Genomic DNA, 23,142 nt, shown 5'->3' with positions numbered 1-23,142 from the left:
TTACAGTACTTTAAGTGCTGTGTTTTCCTGTGTGGCATATTTTGCATATCTCAAGTTCTCTTTTTATACATTTTGACAATGTACTACTTCAGGAACAGTTTGACAATAAATAAACTTGACTTGATGATATATACAACAGTACTGCTACAAATTCCTGCTTTCTGGATTCCAGAGGAGTTAAAGAGGCTTTTGCTGCAATCATATGAAAACTCAAGTGGAAGATCTAATAATGTTGATTAATTTTGAGCCAAGTTATTGGTGTTTCTTTTCCAGAAGTACTGAATTCTTCTATATAGAAGTATCACCTCTAAAAAGCGAGAAATGTGGTGAAGACTATGCAGACCGTGGCCATGATATCTCTGATGGCTAGAATTTCCTAGTTCATGCACAGTATTATTCCACCTTCCTTCACTGGCAACTATTTGAAATGGGTTACTTTTTTTTTTTCCCCTTTAACCTGAGGAAAATTAATGTTTAATGGTAGTCTTTATAAGTGACTTTGCAGATACGGCAACACTGAAGCAGCAACTACAATAAGCCTTGGGTGCTCTCTATGCCATAGCTATGCTGTCCCAGGGATGACAAACAAATGCATAGTTTTTAATGGTGACCACTGCAAGTCTGTGCATGCTTGTTGTCATAGGAATCCTTAGACAGGAAGGTTGCTGTTGATTACAGAACCTGGTAGTACACACTAAGTTGCAGTTCAGACTTCAGACTAAAGCTGTCAAATGGTCACTTAATCACAATAATTTAAATATTTTTATCAATCAATTTTTCAAATTATTCCTTGTATTTTTTGTGATTAACTTGGTTATTTATGGAAAATCTGTAAATTCATACTTTAGAAAAGGAACAAGAAAAGCCTATGAAGAATATCAGTGACATTCAAGGATCAATGACCTGACACAGTAAACAACACAATTTGTCTAAACTGCAGTACAACACAGAGATGCCTTAGTCCACTTCAAATAAGAAACCTGCGGTCTTGCTCCTATAATCTCCAACTTGTCTTGTTCTCTGGTGTTTCACCCAGGTGATTATGATGCCAGAGTTTAGTCATTTAAATTCAGTGTCTCGGCAAAGATTGTTGATTTGACAAAAATAACTATACCTGGTTTCTTCTGTTCTGCCAGCTTGCATTGACTCATGTTACCTCACAGCTCCTCAAGCTGCCTCTTTGCCCATCTTCCTGGGTAGCTTCCAGGCATATTCCCCAAACCTTTTTACTCCTGATAGCCCAAATCCATTTCCAAGTCATCAGTGAGAAAACTGACTAGCAGTTGCAAAAACAGTGACGATGGTAATTACTAAGTAGAAAGCAAGCTCCAATTCAAATATTAATATGAAAACAAACACTGAAAGCTAAATGATACCATTTTTTTTGTTAGACTGTTGTGATTTTTATTACCACCTCCTTGGAAAGGGCTGATAAAGTCTAATGTCCTTCACTGCTGCATTTGAGACCCCCATCCCAAGAAGGTATCTACTAAAATGAGGAAAGGTCAAAATCAAATATTGTTTTGGTTATGAAGTTTCAAATGAAACTTGGATTATTTTTTTTGTCCTGGGGCAATTTAAAGTGACTTGTCATTTTGTTTTCATTAAAGTTAATGAAACTTCTGAATTTCTCTGAGATTAGATTTTGTCATTTCTTTCAGTTATGCTTATCTTGTTAGTTCAAGCTCTATCAAGACATGCTAGAGTTTGTGATTCAATCTGTAGCATGTGAGCAGAAATGGTGTCATACCTGTTGAGAAATCCTGGCTTGCATTTTCCTTGGTATATGGGAAGCATTTCAGTCAATTAACAAAATGGAAATATATGCTACTTTATACACTTGTAAACTGGAAGTAAAACATATTAATATTAATTTGATTCAATTAACATTTTCTGTACTAAGTCTAGTATCATGCCCCTTCATTTAATCTGGTTTTAATTTTCGTTATTTGTTGTACATTATTATTTTGATTTTTTTAAAGCAGGATTTTTACAATGTGTCATCTGAGGGAAATACAGATTTTTCAGATTTCACTGTGAATGATTATTTTTGCATTAAGACCTTCTGCAATTAACTTTGGATCTGAAACATGTACATATATACAGGTATAAATATATATATCAGATATTTATACAGGACCTGAAAATCTCAAATAAATATTGGTATTATACTATTTTAATTTACTGAAAGTCAAAGCATACCAGAATAAAATTATCTTTTTTTTAAATCGTATGCCATGTTGTTGTACTTAGGAATTACAACACTTGTTGTCTTTTAAATGACGTTATAATACTGTTCCATTTTGGGGAATTAAAAGGAAAATTAATGGATTACACTGTCTACACTCATGCAATCACTAGCATGTAAAAATGTCCTTTTATGCCACATGGATACAGACATTTAATGAATTTCTGAAAGGATGAGACCTTCTAAGAATTCTTAGAAGCCAATGTATTCCATTGCGATTTTTCCATATTTTTTGCTAAAATCATAAATGCTTTTATACATATGTCCTGTAATGCACACATCCAAAACACTGCCCAAAGAACATGACAGGCTAGAGTATCGACAGCAGTTAATTTTAAGCATTTTTTTTTAAGTCAATAGGACTACACTTGTCTACAGAAATGGAGGGATAGTCCTGTTACCAGTGAGGAAAGATTAAATATGTGCAGGTATTGCATTCATGTTTTTTTTAGCCTGAATCTGAAATGGCAGAGCTAGGATTAGTGGGGATTTTGTGACTGAGTTTTATGAAAAAAGAATCCAGTTCCTAAAGAAATCTATTTAGCCCAAACAATTTCACTAAGTGTATTTTTCCACTCCCTTATTATACAGGCTGCATACATTTGCTTAGTCTGTGGATATATAAAACTCAAAAGTATTTGGTACACTTACTTCATTTTGTGGTCATACTGATTTTTTTGCACTTCCCCATTTGTGAATCAGTTTATCTCAGTTTGCATCAATCCAACTTGTTTTGCTCACGTAGGAAAATTTTAGAAACTTTTATGATTATTTACATATGTATAAATGTAGTTATTACCACGTGATTCTAAAATCTAGTTTCTTTGGACCTCACAGGGCTAAATGTGTGCTTTATTATATTAGCTGTTGATTAAATGTCCTACGTTGGGGGTAAGGCAAAGACAAAACTTACATTAAACTGTGACCTTGTCATTAAGTATTATCTTACCTGCTTGTTAATTTGAAAAAGCATGCTCAGTATTTGAAGAAGTGGGAGCATTTGTGTCTTTAGCTTACTTTTGTATCCCAGAAATTCCCAAGAACCTTGCAAATTAAAATCTTGTGAATGTTTGTAACCATTAATTTATTTCTTTACCTCCTTTAGGAGATTAGTATAATGCTTTATTATTTAAAAAAAAACAAAAACAAACAAACAAAAAAAACAAAAAACAAAACTTAAGTGAAAACAAAAGACGTAATATGATGTGGAAAGTCTCACTCCAAACTATTAGCATTAGGCATAATGCCAGAGGCATGAAATTTATATTTGACTGGGAAACAATTGCCTTGGCAGAGGAATGCCAGTATCTCTTTTATAAGGAAATTGTGTGTTGAGAGATAATGCAGGGAAAAACCAGACTGCAGTGCTAGATAGTCAGAGAAGAACTTCTGTTCGTCTTTGATACAAGGCACTGTTATTTAGGCAAAACTGAGAAATGGTCTAAATCATGAATCAGTTCAGGCAGCCTCCAGAGTAGTTAAGAATAAGGAGATATTTAGTCCCTGCTTGGGCTCTGACATATGCACTACCTGTCTTTGAAATTAAGTACGTAATTATATTGAGACACTTCTAGTGAATCACCAAAAGGTAACATTGGAAAAGCAAGAGATCAGATGCAGATTTTTTTTTCCAGCAACATTCCAGGCTTTAACCTAAAGCCAAACTTTCCTCTTCCAGTGTGCCATAGAGTATTTCACATAAAGACATGCAGTAGCAGCCCATTGGCATTTAACCTCAGCATTTTCAGATGATTCTCCTGCAATACTGCTTTTTCCCTCTGAAAGATTGTGTGTTGCATTGTTTTTTTTAATTTTGCCATTTGCATGTTTGCTTTTGCCAAGCCAGAACAGACTGGGTTACTCGTTAAGTCATTTTGTGGCTGTTTGTTCTGGGGGGGATGCCCAGAATAATAGATAATTGTTAGTGCAAACAGTACTGGATAAACAAGCGGGAGCACCAAATACGTTCATTCAGTTAATACTGCCTTGTGACTCACTGATTCTTGAAAAAAATGATGTTTATATAGTGAATCCTTAATTGGGCTTGCTGATTAAAAATGCTTGCAACTAAAATAATAAATTGTGACTGGCAGGTAAATATCATTCTTCTTTTAACAAAGGCAAAATGAAATAAACATTAAAAACCTTGTTAGCTACTAATTGCCAACTTCAATTCTTTTGAAGCATGAGCTTTGCTAAGAGCTGGACGTTGTGTTAAAAAGCTTTGTCAGGTGCTTATTTTCCTCACTGCCGAAGAAGTGCATGGCTTTGGTGAGTTCAAAGTTCATCTCAGTCCTTGAACTATCAGGGAGACTGAAATACATGCAGCTTAGGGGCCTCCAGCTTTATAAGCATCTTTCAACTTAAATTAATTTATTACAGCTGTAATTCTGTGCAAGGGATATATAGATCCCCCTTCATGTATCAAACTCTATGGGGAAGTATGGGGCTGTGTTTGGATCTAGGGACTATCTGCTCCCAACTCATTGAGAAATGTTTCACCAGTTGAGTCCAATATGTTACTATCGTAAATTATTAAAAATCATTATATTAACTGAACATAAGTAACTCAGTGTTCAAATGAAATATAATTCAAGTGTGCTCAAAACCAGTAACTGAATAGGGTTTTATTAATCTGCGGTTACTGAACTGCTCCCTTGATTTACTGTGCTGTCTGCATGGCTCTGACCACTCTTCTGGTACTAAACACCTTGTGGCAAGCTGGATGGAATGAAGACGCCTTCATGGAATTTGCATTTAAAGTAATGCCTCTTTTTTGCCTAAAATATTTTTCTTTCCCTTAAAGCACAAAGAACCAGCTATGCTACATGTAAGGATAGTTTCTTCGCCTTCTTTCCCTATTTACAATAGAGATGTTTGGGTTTTTTTTAAATTATTACTTAAAAAAATAAAAGCCCCTGCAGGGTTACAAATGTGTATGTTTCAGTTCCTAACACAAATAAAAATGACAGATATGATTTCCTTCAGACATCTCCAAAATGTAGAGCACAAAAGGTGTTGGTAAGAATGGAGGCAGGAGAAGGACTTGAAAAGGCAAACGTGAAGTTTAGTAGTGATCTACTGTCACAATTAGTTGCAGATTTGATATTTGTGCCTTTGAAACATGGTTTTAGTCTGTTTTCCAGTTAGCAATTCAGACAGTTCTCAGACAAGAATTTCTTGTGACTTATCTCCAGCAAGTAAGAAGTATACAAGCTGAGATGATATCCTATGCTAAATTAAATTGTGTTTGATAATACATCATTTCTCCATGGACTTGTTATTTGTGCACACAATATTGTATTCTTACTTTGCACCAGTAACCTTGAGAATGAAGTGTTTCCTACTGTTGCTTCAATAGTATTTTATTTGGCTTGTGGTCTTGGTAGTGTTAGGTTTACGGTTGGACTCGATGATCTTAAAGGTCTTTTCCAACCTATACGATTCTGTGATTCTGTGATTCCCAACACTTTACAAAGTGCCTCTTACTACTGTTGTGTGCACGTGAAATTTTCTTTTTTGTTTGCTATCATATTTTATTAAGTATACTGGAGTATTTAGTCATGGAAGTACTTTGTGAAATTCCATCTGTTATACCATTGGAATATGACCTGATTTATTGTAAGAAGATCAGAGCGTAGCTCAAGTGCTCGGTGCATTATCCTAAATGAAGCTTTGTCTCTGAGGGCTGCCATAGCCTTCAACTTTACTGGTCTGTTTTAGCCATTGATTTCCCTTTAGAACACAAATGCCGTAATAATACTGCTCAGTAAATGTTTCTTCAGTATTGAATAACTGCTTGTTCTGTCAAGGGGGTGTCAAATTCTGTTCCCAACCTGTCTGTCATGTGTTACATCTATCAGCAGAGATGAGCTAAATAAGTTTGGTAACTCAGTTTTGGAGGAGGTGCAGATCGCAAATCAAGTCGAAAGGAAGGAAAGTAACTTTTCAAAGCTTGCTTGTTTACATATCTTTGATTGCAGTGGTTCCCAGCCCTTTCAGAGGGAGCCTCACTGCTGTTGGAGCCATTCTTTCTCTTTGAGTAAAGCACGCTGCTCATGCCTCCGCCTGTGCTTGCACACCCTACTCTATCCTGACACTGTTGCTGTTTCCTCTGCACCTCATCCCTTCAAAGCCACAGGCAGCTCTTTTCGCACCTTCTGGAGAACAGTTTGTCTCAAAGCAACCTCAGGTGGGGAGGGACAGAGAAAAATCAAGTATTGAGGCTGAAGAGGGCTGTGGGCTGGTAACCAGTGGGCTGTTTAGGTGAGACTGAAGGAAGCTCCTAGGAGAGCTGGAAACATGCTCAGATGAAAGTGGCTGTGATTTGAAGGTAAGAGGATTGCAGAGGCTAGCCAGAGCCTGAACAAGGGATATCTCTCAGCGCTGGGTGTCACATTTTATCGTTTTACAAATGTTTTATTTTTAAAATTACTTGGTTTTATATTTTCTGCCTTTTTTTATGTATTACAGAGGAGACAATTACTAATTATTGGGGCATTTTACCAGCATAAGATCATAAAATTTGTGCATGATGCATGATATGTATTCCTGTAATTTATTCATCTAGAGTGTTTATTCAGGGTGTAAGTGCTGGAAACAATGACATTTCTGAGCTGATTTATGAGGTAATGCACTTTGTAATCAAACGTTCTATGTGCTGTTTCTAAAAGCAAGTGTTCTAATACCAAGTGTTATAAAATTGCTGATAGAAAAAGAACATTGATAATGGGCTGAAATTCTCTGTGTGCACCTGCAGACGAGAATTGGTAGGAAATAGAGTGATACAGAAGCAGTGGCAGCTCTATTGCAAAGATTAGGAACGGAGTTGTTGAATGCCTGAGAAACAGGTACACTCATTGCAATGAGTATGATTTTGCGTTGAGAATTATGTAGTTCCAGGTTTACATTTTATACAATATTTTAATAGTAAAAGCTCTTGTCATGTCTCATGAAAAATTGCCTCTAACCACCTTTCCCAGAGGAAACTCTGTGTCTAACCTTTCTGTGGGAACCAGTGAAGTTATTTTGGTAGAAGATGGATGTCAGAAGAGTATTGGTTGTATATTTTATTTTACCTATTCATAATTTAGCATGTACGGGAAAAAAGGAAGTATCACCAAGGTGGTTGGCAGGTAGATTCACCAAGTATCAGCAGGCAGTGGGAGGCAGTATTTATAGTTTGAGGACTGTCTCTCTAAAGGCCAGGGGCTCTGTTTGCCATGACAGCCCTCAAGACATAGGACAGAGAACTGGGGCTCCTGCCTTTTGGAAATAATATCACCCGACTTACTAAGCATGCTAGAGTTAATGGCAGTAGTGTTTAAAATGTTGGAGTTTTTTTAAGGGGTTTTAAAAAAAAGGATTTTAAGAAGGGATTTAAAGAGTTTTTCAATAAAGAAGTTGGTATTCATGTGATGCTTCATACTTCTAAGATTGCTAAATTATTCTCTGAGCAAAATTAGACGTTATTTTAGGTCATGAGCTCTATATAAAATAAGCTATGATGCTGGGAAGCCTAGTTCTTCTTGACTTTTCTTCTACATGGTAATACAAATATTTCTGAAATAAGTAAATAAATGCATAATACATAAAAACAACAAAAAGAAGAAAATGGAGTAATACTGAGTTGTGGAAATGACCTGGATTAGATAGGATTTAAATCAAAGAGTAGCTAGAAAAGAACCAAAAAGGAAATGTCATTGAGTGTGGAACCAAAGTTACCCAAACCCAAACTTTGCAGAACTTTTATTAATAAGACAGAACATAACATAAGTGAATACACTTTTGACTGCAGTAGGACTTACTGACCTGACATAATCAGAGTCCGAGAAAGGAGAACACTGTGCAGTACTTCAGTTTATATTTTAAAGATACATAAGTTCCAGAAGGCTAAAAAGTCCTCAGAATACTTTGCTAAGGTGAGTAAAGCCTTTTTCCCACTTCAGCTTACTCAGCGCCTGGAAACAGAGTTCATAAAAATTACAAGGAAACATACTTCATTGCACGATGACTGTCCCACCAGAGAGAAAAGTCTTCCAGATTGGAATAGTGACCTTGTTTGTTATGAGCACTTTGAGAGCAGAATTACAGATATAGATCTTTACTGGATCTTGGTGCACTTGTAAAGCTGATAAGGAAGGAACTATGATGGGTCCCTTTTAAATTCCTGCTTTGTAACCTAGCCAACCTAGGCTAGCTCTGCTAGAAATTAGTCTAGAGCACAGGCTGTGAATCAGGCAGAACTCAGTAAATGCAGAACATTAACCTCATATGTGTGCATGTGCTTGGGTTTAATAAAACTGCATCCAGGGCAGCAAAACAAATTAAGAGACTTAATTAAGAGATTAAGATGTTTTATTATTATTATTAGGACTTAAATTTTTGTACTATGTGAGTTATAGTTTTTAAATTTTATTTTAAACTTAGGCTAATGGGGCAAATTTTGTGTTGGAGCTTTGAGTACTATATTTATACAAATAATTGTAAGCACATAATTAACACAGAATAGCAAAATAATGCTTGATGGAGATGATTTTGTTACAGGTTTCCTTTCTGCAACCATTGAATTAAATTACTGTTTTGCCCAGGAAGTGTTTCCTGGAAATGTTACTGGCTGATGCATGAGTATTTCTATTGCAGAACCAGCAGCAGGACACTGTTACTATCCTCTGATAACAGCCTGTTCCAGTGGCTTTATCTCATAAATAAATGAATGCATAAGTGTGCATTGGGATGAATACACTTTAGGTAAAGGCTAGGCAAAGTAATAATCACAGGATTTGGTGTGACATTTTGCCAGCACTCACACATATTCCTGACTTTTCTAACATTTGTTTTTTTTCAACTCATAAATATTTCTGCAAAGTATACACACTCTTAAATGACACTGGCTTCCTTGGAGAGATTATGTATGTTAATAAAATGTGAGACAAAAAGTATTGATGCATGATGGCTTTTAATTACGGGAGGAAAAAAAAAAGGCATCAGTCTTTTAGAAGAGAGACGGTATTCTGAAGAGCAACACTTAATTGTCTCCATTTCTGTTACTTTCCAGTATACTCTTACTTTTGGGGGAATAAAAAAAAAAAAAAAAAAAAAAAAATTACACTTGCAATAAGAAAAGTGAGCTTGAATGCCCCATGGAAAGCAAGAGGTTGTGGGAACATAAGCATTCCTTTGATTATACTCAATGAAACCGGGTTGTGTACTTTATAAGAACTAGGAACAACTTAGAACACCTTATGCTTCCTAATCCTGTTGCAACTTTGATCATTTATCTTTTTAAGCAATGACTATAACTGCACCTAACAAAAAGAAGTGCAATTTCTGAGCTCAGGCAGGTAACTTTTATGTTTTGCAATACCTTTTTCATTCTAATGAAATCTTTCTCTCCATTTTAGACAAATATCACTTGCTGTGTCATAGCACATGGATTTCAGGACCGCCTGTGAAGAGGTAGGATCAGATATTTTTCTTTTCAAACAATCGTAGAATCAAAATCAATGAACTTTTAATCCTTTTTATATGCAAAATCCCTTTTTTCAGAAATTAGATGAATTATATAATCAGATATAAGTTATTCAGCTGATCGCTTTATGGTGGCAGACAGACTTTGTAGCAGAAGATGAAAGAATTTGCCCAGGTGTATTCATCACTAACCCTCACCTCTGTCTGTTCCAATTTATCTCTTTAGGCACAATGTAGGTGCAGGTAGATATGTTTTGTGTGAGCTTTGCTCTTAGTGAAGTGTTTATATCTGAAAGCTTGTACATGAAGAAAAACATCAATGGAGCCAGAAATCTGTATAGCACTGTTCAGCAAAATCAAGGGGGGAAATGTAGAAGTACGGGAAAATAGTGGGTGGGGAGAGAGGGAAAGCTGTGAAGATGACGAAAATTAAAAGCAATTCCATTCTGATTTGATGAGGTAAGAGTTATTTTCGCTTAAAATAGGTATAGTTTCATAATGTCAATGCAAAATACTTCAGTCCTCCTCCACTAGAGATGGCGAAGTGCTTTGCTTTCTGTGTTCACACTAACTTTACCTTAAAGAAAGTGAATGAGATGTATTTGTAGACATTAAAAACGGCATCTTATTTAGTCAATGATAGTCTATGAACAAATTGTTTTAATGTATTTTCACAACTTCAGCAATTGAGACACAGTGAGAACCATTTACACCAAATTACGTAATTATGTCAATGCATTATTATGATTAAAAAATCATGACAATTACCCGTACACTGAGAATCGTAAACAATATTTAGGAAGTTAAGACTGAGAGCAAGAAAACTGGCCATATCTTTAAGTGTGACCATGATCCCATGAAAATATAGAAGTGGAGGGATGGGAACAGCACTAGAACCAAGAACCAACTGCAGCTAAAACCAATTTTGACCTGAGAATCAATTGGTATAAATTAGGGGGGAGAGAAAATAAGCCGGTTAAAGAACATTAAATTATGACAGCATTCTGAAAGGAGTAGTAAGGTCAAAAACTAATATTAAAGGGAAACTTGCCTTTGGCAAAGAATGCTGTGGTGGATGTCCAGGATGCTATGTATCAGGCTTTAATACCTCAGAAGATCCATGCACAGTCTAAATTCTATAACAGTATATCCCAGATTATTTGCCTGGAAAAAAGCATTCTTGTTAGGTTTGAGTTTTGATTTTTAGAATAGAATATTTTCAGTTGGAAGGGACCTACAATGATCATCTAGTCCAACTGCCTGACCACTTCAGAGCTGACCAAAAGTTAAAGCATGTTATTAAGGGCATTTTGGTTTGTGGGGTTTTTTTAAATTTCTTTTTGAATGCACTTTTTGAGGAAAAGATGCAGATATATATTATTTTCATAAGATTTTTATGTTATTATTTAAACTGTATACTAGTATAGATTATTTAGTGGCAATTAACTTCACTCTGTGCCCAGCAGCAGTAACGACAAGAGCAGCCACAGAGTGCTGACCTGGCATATGGGTCCTATCTTAGCCTTTACAATGCAAGTACATTGACAAATCTGTTTCATTCTGTATCTAGCTTCTAATAGGGGCATTGATTTCAAGTTGAGCTCTTTAAAAATCAGCTGCTTTGTTGGAGCTTCCATGATAGACAAGGGAAGGAAAGGATGACTCCACTCATCCTAAAAAAGATCCGTAATCTGGAGACCCTAAAGAAGCTCCTTTAGCTTTTAGATTAATAAAATTACGAGGTGGATTCAACCCCAGTTTATCTGCTTTGTGTAAAATGAGCTTTGTGCCACAGATTCAGTGGTGTCACTTCCGAGAAATTCTGAAAACTATGATCTACATCTTTCCTCCCAAGCCAATCAGAGTTAATAAAATATAGACTTTCAACCTACTTTCATCGAATCCCTATGTCTAAATAAATCATGAGCAGCCTTATGCTTACACATAGTGTGATTTTTAACTAAAACCTCAGCACTATCATTGTAAGGCATCATCTACTTTTTTTTTTGTTCAGAGGGAAATATATTGAGCTGGATCTGAAGGCCCAAGAGAGGGGAGGCTGCTGCAGCTCCGTGCCCCCAGGTCCAACCAGTAATGAGGGTGAAGATGTATGCCCAGTAGGCATATGCACACAGAGCACACATATACACTACGTGTATCCATATATATGTGTATTCTTATGTACATGACCAGCCACGCAGATCACACACCAACACACAGAGCACTCGCACAAACACAAACAGCACCAACAGCCTCATCCCGCTCCCCTTTCTGGCTGATCAGGATGGAGGTCCACTCGTGAGAATATGTGTATATGTATGTACAATGTGGATGCCTCCAGCAGCGGGGCTTAGACAGTCTGCCCAGCAGCTACCCCTGGATCCCAGTCTTCCCAGTTGCTGGCAGCTGGGTATACAAGCTGCTGAGGCCTCAGCCCCTCTCCAGCGGCTGGTACAGACCATCACACACACACATACACACAATCACACACCATAGAATCCCTCACCCAGGAAAAAAAATTAGAAAGGAAGTTAATAAGAGGATAGGACAGACTGCACTGATCAGGTTCAGGGCATGGCCAGACAAGCATAGTGACCAGAAAACTATTTACATGTGACCACCCCCTTTCTATCCCCTTAACCTTCTATTTTCCCTTACTTGTTCCTCCCCAAATCACTGAATCCCTTTCCCCGCCTTTGGTTCCTCCCCTAAACATCCTTTAATAAGTCCTGTGCAATCCAAGACTGCATCCCATAATGTGTCCCACACCCCCAGGCAGTGGGACACTGCCCCCACTCAGTCCAAAAGGTGCTCTGGCATATTCTTATCATGATGGGTTTCACACCTGGACACTGGGGTGGAGGCTGTCCCAGGACAGCCGTGGCAGGAGACCAGACCAGTTGCGCCATCATCTGAGTTCTTAATTTGGGTTCCCGCCTGCCATTGTGCTCCTGTGCTCCTCTGGGCTTGTGGTGATGGGCCTTCATAGGCTGATGTCCCCTTTGATGGAACTGGGCAGGTGTTATTTGGACTTTCCCCATCTGCCATAGTCTGTCTGTACTCCTTTGTGTGTGTGCAGACAAGACTTTATCATGTAACCTGACAGTTGTGGTTTTTATCTACTTCTTGGCTTCCAGAAGGGTTCATTTTTGTTTCTCCACTGATGTGGACACTGTCCTTTGAATTGCACCATTCAAGTATTAAGTAATTACTTAATGTGATAGTTCACTTGAGTTCGATATGAGGTGTAATCATCCATTCTGTCAGGTATTTCAATTCCCAATATATACCTTTCAGCTATTGCTTTTAACACAGTTTTCTTAATACCTTAAAATTTGCCAGACTTGTCACCAAGACCTCATCTAGTACTTGAGCTTCTTATGAAAGTGACAATAGCAACTAAAGAAAATACCACTGTGGCACTACCTCCTTAATTAACTTGTGGTTCTATTCCATTGGCATGTCTTCAACAAAAACTAGTCACTCCAAGCCATAGATATTTTGGTATTAGTTTATTTATTTCAACTACTGACATGAAACATAAAGTAGCTGTAGACTTTGCTCCACATACTTTTGTTTAATTGGTTATCTACTCAGTACCTTTACAACTTTCAGCCCTCTTTCCCCTCCATCCCCTATTGTATCAAATTCTCAGTCGTACTAGGTATCTATGAAAAATAGTCTCTGGTCTTCTATGCTAAAATAGTTACTAGGCAGGTTTTGATAATGGCAATAAAAGCTGTCATGAGGCATCTTGGCTATTGGATCTTCCTCTTCTTTCCCTCTTTGTTTCCTTTCTTCTGAATATCTTATCACCCTTCTTTCCCTATCCTCCAGTGCTGTAACCACCACCACTGTAGAAGAACTGAGATTGCTCTCCCAAAATGATGAGTGGGGCTCAGACTCTCATCGGTACTTCCATCCCCATCCTCGCTAATGGCAGTAAATGGTTTGAACTGAGTTTCAATTGGCATAAAACCAAAATATTCCACATAGATGCAATGAGGCTAAAGCATGTTTTTCATAGTGTCCATCACATATTCAGTTTTTTTTCCTTAAACTACTCTTTTCATTCTAAATAACTGCTGTTCTAATGCATTGGATGTCTCTGAGGGAACCTTAGTCTTTTATATTACTGATGCTTTCATGCATCCCTTATTTTTTCTTGTGTCTGCTAGTGGGATTTGGTTTGAGATTTGGACACTGAAAAGGTCTTGTCTACTTGTAGGTACGTGCACATGCACTTTGTGCCTAAGTTCCTGCTGCAGGTCTGAATAGTACAGTCAGTGGAGCCCAGTGAGCAATTCAGTTCTCCCAAACCCTGCTGGTGAACTGAATTGCTCTCTATGCTTTATTGCCTATAATAAGCATTGATTATAATGAGATCTTAAACACTTATGTAGACAGGTACAGTTTGGTGTCAATCTCAAGGTGATTCCTATGATTCTGATGATTATTTTCTCCTCTAAGCATCTTATCTGTAGGCTGTGCTGGCTTTCAAGGCATCTTAAAGTAGTTTTATTCCGCAAGAAATACCTTCTGTGCTAGACAATTCAAATGGCACTACAAAAAGATGAGGTCTTACATACATACACACATTTTTTCTAAGGGAAACTACGTGGTATCTGATGATGGGAAAGTTATAGTTAATTTTTTTTTGTGGCTTCTCCACTTGCTAGTTGTGGGAAATTTTCCATTGTTTCATATTTAATTATTCAGGATTCCATGCTCTTTTCCCTCAATGAGCAGCAAATGTATCCATTGTACTCGTTCTTGTACTTATTCAACAATTTCCAAACCATAAGACTATCCAGCTCCTCTTTTAGCCTTTATCCTGAGCTTTCTGAACTTTACAAGAGCATAAATCATAGAGTCACTGGGTTCTTTAAACTCTCTCCTGTACTCACTTGACCTTATTCTATATTCTGAAAACTATCTCTTGGAAGATAACTTCAGTCTCTGACATAATACTGTCCTCTGCAGTGAAAGTACCCTTCTGATGAAATTGAAGACTTGGGATGATTATAGTGCATTAGAACATTTTCCTCTTAGATACTTTTTTTTTTAAGTTGATATTTTCCATGTACTTTATGAACAAGCTGCATGAGCAGCTTTCTAACTTTTCTAACTTTTGAAATCTCCTCCTTTACTTCTGTTAGCTTGGCTTTTTTCCCCTAATATTCAATAATTCCTAATATCCTAATATTTCAAACTTATTTAAATTAGTAAGTATGCCATGCATTTTCATGCCTATAATCTATTCATCTGTTTTTACAGTACTGTCCATTGTTTCTTCAAAGGATTAGTTTGAATTGGTAAACTGTTTGTCCTCTGCTTTATGTATCCTATGAATATTCTTGCAGACTTCACAAACTTCATAATTTGATACATTCTGTTGTTCGCAGGTCTAGTGACCTCTATTTCAACATCCATCTTGTTGGGGGTTTTTTGCCTGCCACAGAATGTGTTTTAATTTTTAAGCAGTATTTTGACTTCCTCGTGGCTTTCTTTCATAAATCTTGTTATATACTAGTTTGGACTCTTTCTAGTTGCCTCTATGCCATTTTATGATTTACACATTTCAGCCTAAGCTGATGATTTCCTTTGTTTATAAATGCTATCAAATCGCAATGCTGGGATTTCTAATACCTTGGGTTTGTGGGTTTTTTCTTAAATCCAGCTTCAACTCATAATTTAATCCCAAAATCACAAAATGGAAAATGACTGGCAATTTACAATGCCTGTGAGAATGTCATGTAATAGGTGAAGTTAATTTGAAGAAACATGCATGTTCTCACAATAGCCTTCAATTTTATGTTATCTTATCTCTTGGCCTCAACTGTAATGATATAATCTAGTCCCAGTAAGCTCATTGGCAATTCAGACATCAAAACTTGTTTCCTTATAGAGTCAGAAAATGAAAGTTTTTGCTCTAAAAAAGTACCTTAGTTCAGTAAGAAACTCATATATATATTTATTTTTATATATATATATATTTTTTTTATTCCAGATGTCTAATTTACATATTGAATTAATCAGGCTGTATGAAACAAGGAAATTCTCTGTAAGACTTTATTCTTTCGAGAAAATCACTTATGAAGAATGCCATAGCCAAATACTTACCTGGCAAATACCTGGCAAATCAAAGAAAAAGAAGGTTAAGTCCAAATTCAACATTTTCCTGTGATTCTTTCAGGTTGGAGTGTAAAATTCATATAGAGGAATGGACTTGCTATCCTTTGGATTGGAAAATGTTGGTATCTGATAGAAGAGGCTCTGAATGACAAGCTGAACACATCCTTGTGTATCTGGGCTGCATTCCAATTTTTGACAATATAAGTGTTTTGCACTTACGGTAGCAACACCTCCACAGAATGAGTAGCTGGGCCATTTAAAAAACATCCTTTATGTGGTTCTGACACATATTCCTACCTCTTGTATTCATTGCCATTACCGCCTTATACCTCTGATTCAATTTCCCTTTTTATTATTATACTTGTGATTATAAAGCAGTGACAGGAATATCTTCAAGTAGTCAGAGGTCAGCCTCAGTTCAAATAGGCATCCAAAAATGTAGATATTCATCTGAAGTCAACTACGTACATATTTAAGGCAGTTTCTGCAACCCATTCTTCTTACTGGTATCAGATTCTTGATGGTAGAAATAAATTTCAGGGCTTAAAACTAAATTGCAGAGGTTTAATTTATTTTAGGACATACCAACCAAAGCAGAAACTAAAAATCCAGGCCACCTTGCATAGAAAATGTGTTGAGAGTTTTTTTTTTTCTTCCTTTCCTCCACTGGTTCATGGACTAAACTATTCTGGAGTATCTGTTGAAGTCTTCCTACTGATGTGAAAGTAGAAGAAGCAAAGCTAACCAAATTGTTTTATTACGGTAAGGCAAAAGAAATAAGTAAAATAGCATGAACAAAAAGATGCAGCCATGTCTTGAAAACTAATGAAGAGTATTTAAAATTGCCTGAAATACTGAATAAGTCTCCTCCAGAACAAAACATAGAAAAAGGTTTAGAATTTTTTTTTTTTCTTATCATAAATGACAAGGAAAACAACAAATAGGGAAAAATGTAAACAAAAAAAATCTTCAGTAGAAAACCTGCCAGTAGCCTTATTTAGGCCAGATAAATTAAAAAATATTTATGTTGGAAGTCCTGCAGGAAATCGACTTTGAAATCAATAGGTAACTTTTAAGATGTTTCTCATACAGCATTAATTTTGGTATATGTTTGGTAGAGACTCTGCTGCTAGCATAAATGTATAAAGTGTAGTTTTCATATGTATTTCCTCTGAAATTAATTCTTAAATGTTTGTGAAAACCATATTGCACCAAGCCATTTATGGTTTGTAAGCGTTTCTAAATTCCTTTTAGAAAAGTTATTAGGGCCAGATCTTATACACAGCCAATATGGACAATGTGCTGTAAGTCAGGGTATAATGGACAAAGATTTTTAAATGGCCTTTTTTCACTGCCTTGTTGCTAATAATGATCTGACTGTGACCATATTATTTGTAGAAGCAGTCTGCCTTTAGGGCTCTGCCAACCTATACCGTTCTCTTATAATAATCTGAAGCAGAAAGTTCAATACAGACTGGTGTGGCAAAGCAAAGAGGGATCAGTTTTCAGCCCCTCTTGTAGTTATATTAGTTCAAAAACAGTAAGCAGTTTCTAAACTCCTGCCAAGGACATCAGCTCTTGCCGCATCGGTGTTCTTGTCTAACTCAGCTGAAAAGGGTGTAGAATGAGATGACAGAGGCAGTACTGTGCAGGTGCAACATTCACTGCAGCTGTCACTTAGGTACCGCTACCTTCCTTCATCACTGCCTTTGCTTGGAGTCACCTACTCCTCTCCCATATGGAAACTCATTCTTTCACCACTGTATATTGCTTCCATATCCATTCCTTAGCCTACCTCATCCACTTCATAAACGTGCAACTTCAAACACTCAGTTTTCTTGCCCTCTTCACAACAGGTGCTAAACTCTATAAATAGGATGAAGAAAGTAGGATGGTATAAATGTAAGCAGGGCAATGGTCCTGGCAATTTTGTCTCAAACTTACAGTTAAGGTGTATTGGCTTAACAAACTGTTATCAGCTGAACTATTCTTCTCTGTCCATGTCTTCTGTAATGTGATGCAATTTATCATACATTTGAGCACAAGAGGATGCCTTGCATGACCTCACACTGACAGTTACAGTAGCTCAGCTGACATGCAGTAAGCTGTTTTATTGCTGTAAGACAGGGGTAGGGCAGAGCCCTCTACCAGTGAAATGTAGAAGGCTTGAAGGGAAAATTTTAGCACACCATCTCATGGAATCTTTTAAAAATTAGTAATGGGAACAAAAGCTAACATCAGCCAAAACCCCGCACCCCTACACCTCATCCACACACACGCATACACACCAACTAAGCTCTTCAAATGTAAGAGATGGCAGGGGTATAGGCTAGACAGATGATCTGCCTCCAACCAGAATAATTTTACTGGGGCCACATGGATGAAAAATGTTGATGTGCACAGTAATTTACATGAAAGCATATATACAGGACATCTTCCCTAAGTTCCAGCTCTGGATAAGGATGCAGGAGCTCATATCTTTATTTGATTCAGTTTACTGGATGCTTTGAAGGGGTGGGGAAGAGAAGAAAAAAGAAATTTCAGCAGACAAAAATGAAACATAATAAAATAATTAAATTCCAGTCTTTGTTCTCAAGGACTTCTCTTGAGGTTATCTAAGGAAACTGAACTACGTTATTCTCCTTTACGTGGTTGTTAATGATGCTTTCAGATGGGAGAGGGAAGGAGGTAGTATAATTGAAGATTTAATTTTGAACTGTATCGTAAACCAACTTTCATAAAGCCCAACAACAGTAAAGTGTTTCATTACATTTTAGAGTGTCTGATGTAAATAAGATCCCTGAGTGTGTGTGATCAGTCTTTCCAAGGGCCAAAATATTTTGCTCTTCCCAAGTTTGGTTTCCTTGTTCAGACTGAATAAACTCAGCCCACATGCATTTAGAAACTGACTTGAAGTTGTTCAACTTCACTCGTCACTTACTGCTTACTTCACAACTCCATGGAAAGAGGAGTCGTCTTTGTAAAGCAGAAATTATAAGGAGAGGACCAGGGGAATGTAACTATTTTACATTCTCTTTATTTTAATGTTGTAATATTTTATGTATGACATGAGAGGGAATTTTTCAGTGTTACTGAAGACCTAACTCCTTTGGTGATCCATTTATTTGATTTGTCTGTCCATGTCAATCAGTTTCTATCTCTTCCTGCTTAAAAAAAGACACCTAAATATTAGAACAAGGCTGTATGATGTCTTCTGACCAGAGTTTCCACTGACCTCAGTGTGAGTTCAGTGCGTGGATCTCTTCATTTTTACTTCTTCTTACTTAGTTTAAAAATAAAAACGATGTCAGAGCCACTTTCAAAGTTATGGGTGAGTTATACGCGTTTGCTAGTGGTGTCCAAGAGAAAACAATTTCCTAAGTTTGAGTGTTGAGCATGGAACAGAAGTGACAGAACAATTTGTCAGTGGAGAACATTATATAGAGCTATTTAAAGGTTGTCCTCGACCTTTCCACCTCTTTTAAAGCCTCTTGAGAGCAATTTAAACTTTTCTTCTGCCAGTTGCCTACTGTCAGTTCCATATTTGTGTTTGTTCTCTCCATGCTATGGATGTAAGGTATTATGGGGAGATCTTCCAAATCCTCTTTTAAACTTTTGTCTGAGAAAGAGCCCTCAGATTCAGCCAGGTCAACCTTGGCAGTTAAAGTTCACAGCAAGACTTTTGTTTCTTGATCTCCTCTCAAGCCAACTTTTAATAGACAGTGGATTGAAATCTGACCTGAATGAAGATAATGGAAGTTTTATTATTGACACTGATGAGTCCAAGATTTTAAATACTTTTTATATATGAATTTTCTTCTGAGATACATACGTGCATACATACATATCTGTATCTATGCAAATAGGTTTAGGTATCTAATACTGGTAAATTACATGTTGTAAGGATAAATGTTTAGGTTGGTTGTAAGCAAAAATGCTCTACCAACATGACTTTTGTCCATTTATGAAGTGTTATAAAGAATGCTATTTTCGACACTGCCTTCAGGGTAAAATTATTAAATACTGCAGGTGCTTACACATGCAGACTGTTTCACTGCTCAAACCTCTTATGTATAATTCCCAAAAAAGTAGCACAAATAGGTACTACCACAAAGGCACTGTTAAATTGTTGAAAAGTCACTTATTGAAGAATCCTACAGAATTCCTGATCTCTAACCATAACTGTAAAATATAGAAGTGGAGCAAGAAGTAAGTTACTAGAGGGAGTTGCATTCTTTGATCTCATCTCTTATTCTTAACTTCAGTGTCCTCATTTGAAAAGGAAAGCATAAGTCAGTGTTGTGCTCATAGATCAGGAAAAACCCATAACAGGCTCATGTAGGCTGTCAGTGCTCACATCTGGCTAGTTTGGAGGTGTTATTGTGTGTATTTCTGTGGCAAAATTGGTGTAATATGTGGAACATCAGCCTTTATTGCATCTCCAAGTGAGGTGTCATCATTTAATACAAAGATGGAAAGTAAGAGTACAGCTGCTCTGAAGCAGTTTGAAAGTAGTTTCACAAATTCGTCATGGGCAGAATAGCACCTTATTATTGCAAAATCTGCCTTCACTAGTTGCTACTGTCACCATCCTTCTCTTGTAGTCTGAGCACAGTAAATAAATACAGTGATCGCTGGTAATAGTTTGGGATATTTGTTGTTGTATTTATGGTAAATGTACCTATTTCTCAGCTATTCTGTTTCAAAATACTGCTTCTAGCAATGCAAAGTGCTAACTGAGAAAACTTTTTTTCTTTATTCCTTCCTTTGAAGACAAAGACAGGGATTTGTTTGCTGCAGGATGGTAACCAGGAGCCTTTCAAAGTGCGGCTGCACTTAGCCAAAGATATTTTGATGATCCAGGAGCAGGATGTGATCTGTGTGTCTGGTGAGCCTTTCTATTCTGGTGTAAGTAGTTTTTATTTTTTCTTTAAGATGCACTTTATACAAAGCAAAAATAATCTGTGTGTATTTGTGTGTGTGCATGTGTGCACACACGTATGTATGCATTTACTCCCACAGTTTGTTATTTCATTTTATACTGTTAACACTAAGTGTATTTTAATATATCCTTTTGAGAGTAAATCTTAGCAATACTCATCTAAGAAGCAGCAATAAGATAATGAATAAGTTATATGCATGACTACAGTATTGTTTCTCTGCACTCACCCTTGAAAATTGGAGCCACTGAATGTGATAGGAATGACACAAGCAGTGATTTTTGCAGTGAATACAGATACCTCAGTGTACTTACATATCTGAGTATTGTCTGTGAAGTTGATACAACACTTGATGGGTAACTGTTATGGCAGGGCTTTGCTGGTAGAGGAATTATTTGCTATCCTCTGTTCCTTTGGTTGCTTTATATGGTAGCACAACACCAGACGTCATGCATGCTACCAGTCCACGCTGCGAGGGTCACTGGTTTTACCAGCACATCATGGTAATAAAGATGGACTTCAGCTGGAACAGTGTAATAGTGTGATTTATGTATTACTGTTTTTACATGATGTGTCAGATTTATTTTTTAAGCATCGTATTGCATTTTGTGGATAAGAAACTGAGCTTTGTAGACAATTATTTGGAAGATTTGTAAAATGTTATATAGAATAATATTGTAGGTTTTGGAACTATTGTAATGCTAAGTTTTTATTTAATTCTACAAGATAGCTAAAAATAATAGAAACCATTCACTATTCATTTCTATAGGCATTTTTATAGATATTGTAATTATATTTTGTAGAGATATTTTTAAGGTTTATGGGAAACTATCATAAACATTCTGCTCTCCTTTTGAGCTAAATAAAATTATCATAGGATTTCACATTAAATCTTGTGAGGCATAGTAGTGTAATATCTGTTTATGCAAATGTTACGTGACTGCTATTATGTCTGTCTGTTTTATTAATTAATTGCTGCTGTTGCCACATCCCTGTATCTCTCAATACAAGTATAATAAAAAGATACAAAGCAGAAACCAGAAATAAATTGGTAGAATGTTAGCAGTGCTAACAGTGTGGAAGATTAATGGAAAATGTATAGGAGGATCCATCTCACTGTTATGAACATCTCAACGGGAATGGTTCTCAGTTTTTCTCTGAAACAAGAGGAACACACTGCCTACACTGTCTCCGTACAGGCTGGGTTTATTTGCATGACAAATCTGACATTAGCTTTTGACAGTTTCATGCTGTACAAATACAATTTATTAATACAGGTCTGTGTGCTTTATATGGAATATAGATGCTCCTTTTACCAATCAGACTGTGCTGTTCCTCAACATACAGGACATCTAGCAGCCCAGTTAGAAAGAAATTATGAGTTCAACCTCAGGCTATAGTTGTTCAATTAGCAACACACACTGTGGCACCGTTACTCCACCAACCACATTCTAGCATTATTTATTAAAATATTTTATCACTCAAAAATACGACTTTCATTATTGTGCTGTAATATCTACTTCTGCTGAACTTGTTATTTAAATGTCTTCATGAAATGCGTATTTAATTTTTTTGCCATTTCACAGCAAGGATTTCTCTTACAGTTTTGCCCTCTTCAGTTTTGCAACAGCACTGTAGAAAATAGTGGATGATTTGCTTCACCAATTATGCTCCCCCTATCTTATTTGCATATTGAATGCATAACTCATTAACTGATTGATATTAGTGTGGTGACGAGGAGTTTCTTTTCTCTTGGTAGTGTCATTTTTAGGCTAGTGACTTTTGAGCATTTTACCCTGATTTCCTCTGGGATTAAGACTAGGTCTTGAATCACTAGTTCTTTCCAACTAAGGATGATTGGCATTTCACAGACAGTTAACTGTCCTTTTGTCACAGGTCATTTAAATCATCTGGAATCATGTCCTTTGATTGTATAGCTTGATCAGACAAGTCCCACGGGCTTCTTCTTTGTGCATTTTTTCCCTCATTTTTATTCCTGATTTATTAGGTTTCTTTTTTGTTTGTTTTTCATTTTTCTTATCTTTTACTTTGCTTGGTTGATTTTGTTGTGTTCTTTCTGTCATTCTAGATGACTGACCACATCTATTTTTCTTTTACATGCATTCTACAGAGCAAGTGTTTTCATTAGCAACTGACATTGAATGCCTCATAGAATAAACTCTAAAGAATAAAAATAAAATTTGTAACTGAGGAACAATAGCATTGTTAAATTTTACAGACAAGTAGCTGCAGTAAAAGTTCTTTTTAATCTGTTTTAATAAATAATCTTCAAATAATTTGATTATAAGGTTTTACTTAATCACTGACTTAAGGCTATTACTATGTTTC

The 23,142-nt window shown here is 36.5% G+C and overlaps 1 protein-coding gene across 4 annotated transcripts in view; it reads left to right on the top strand.

Moving 5' to 3' along the window:
• SNTG1 (syntrophin gamma 1) overlaps positions 1-23,142 on the top strand; it is a 347,398-nt gene that overhangs the window by 170,243 nt on the left and 154,013 nt on the right. For 2 of the 4 annotated variants that reach the window (XM_072852507.1, XM_072852506.1), the window contains exons 2-3: positions 9,652-9,706; positions 20,627-20,761. In XM_072852507.1, coding sequence (XP_072708608.1) covers positions 9,680-9,706; positions 20,627-20,761 — 162 coding nt within the window. In that variant the 5' untranslated portion in view covers positions 9,652-9,679. Of the gene's footprint in view, positions 1-9,651; positions 9,707-20,626; positions 20,762-23,142 lie in introns of those variants that run through there. The other 2 variants (XM_072852508.1, XM_072852510.1) reach the window with 2 other exon arrangements.

This window comes from Ciconia boyciana, chromosome 2, assembly GCF_034638445.1.
Source record: "Ciconia boyciana chromosome 2, ASM3463844v1, whole genome shotgun sequence".
Classification (NCBI taxonomy): domain Eukaryota; kingdom Metazoa; phylum Chordata; class Aves; order Ciconiiformes; family Ciconiidae; genus Ciconia; species Ciconia boyciana.
Note: the sequence above shows the minus strand (reverse complement) of the source record. Positions and strands in the feature narration are given on the sequence as shown.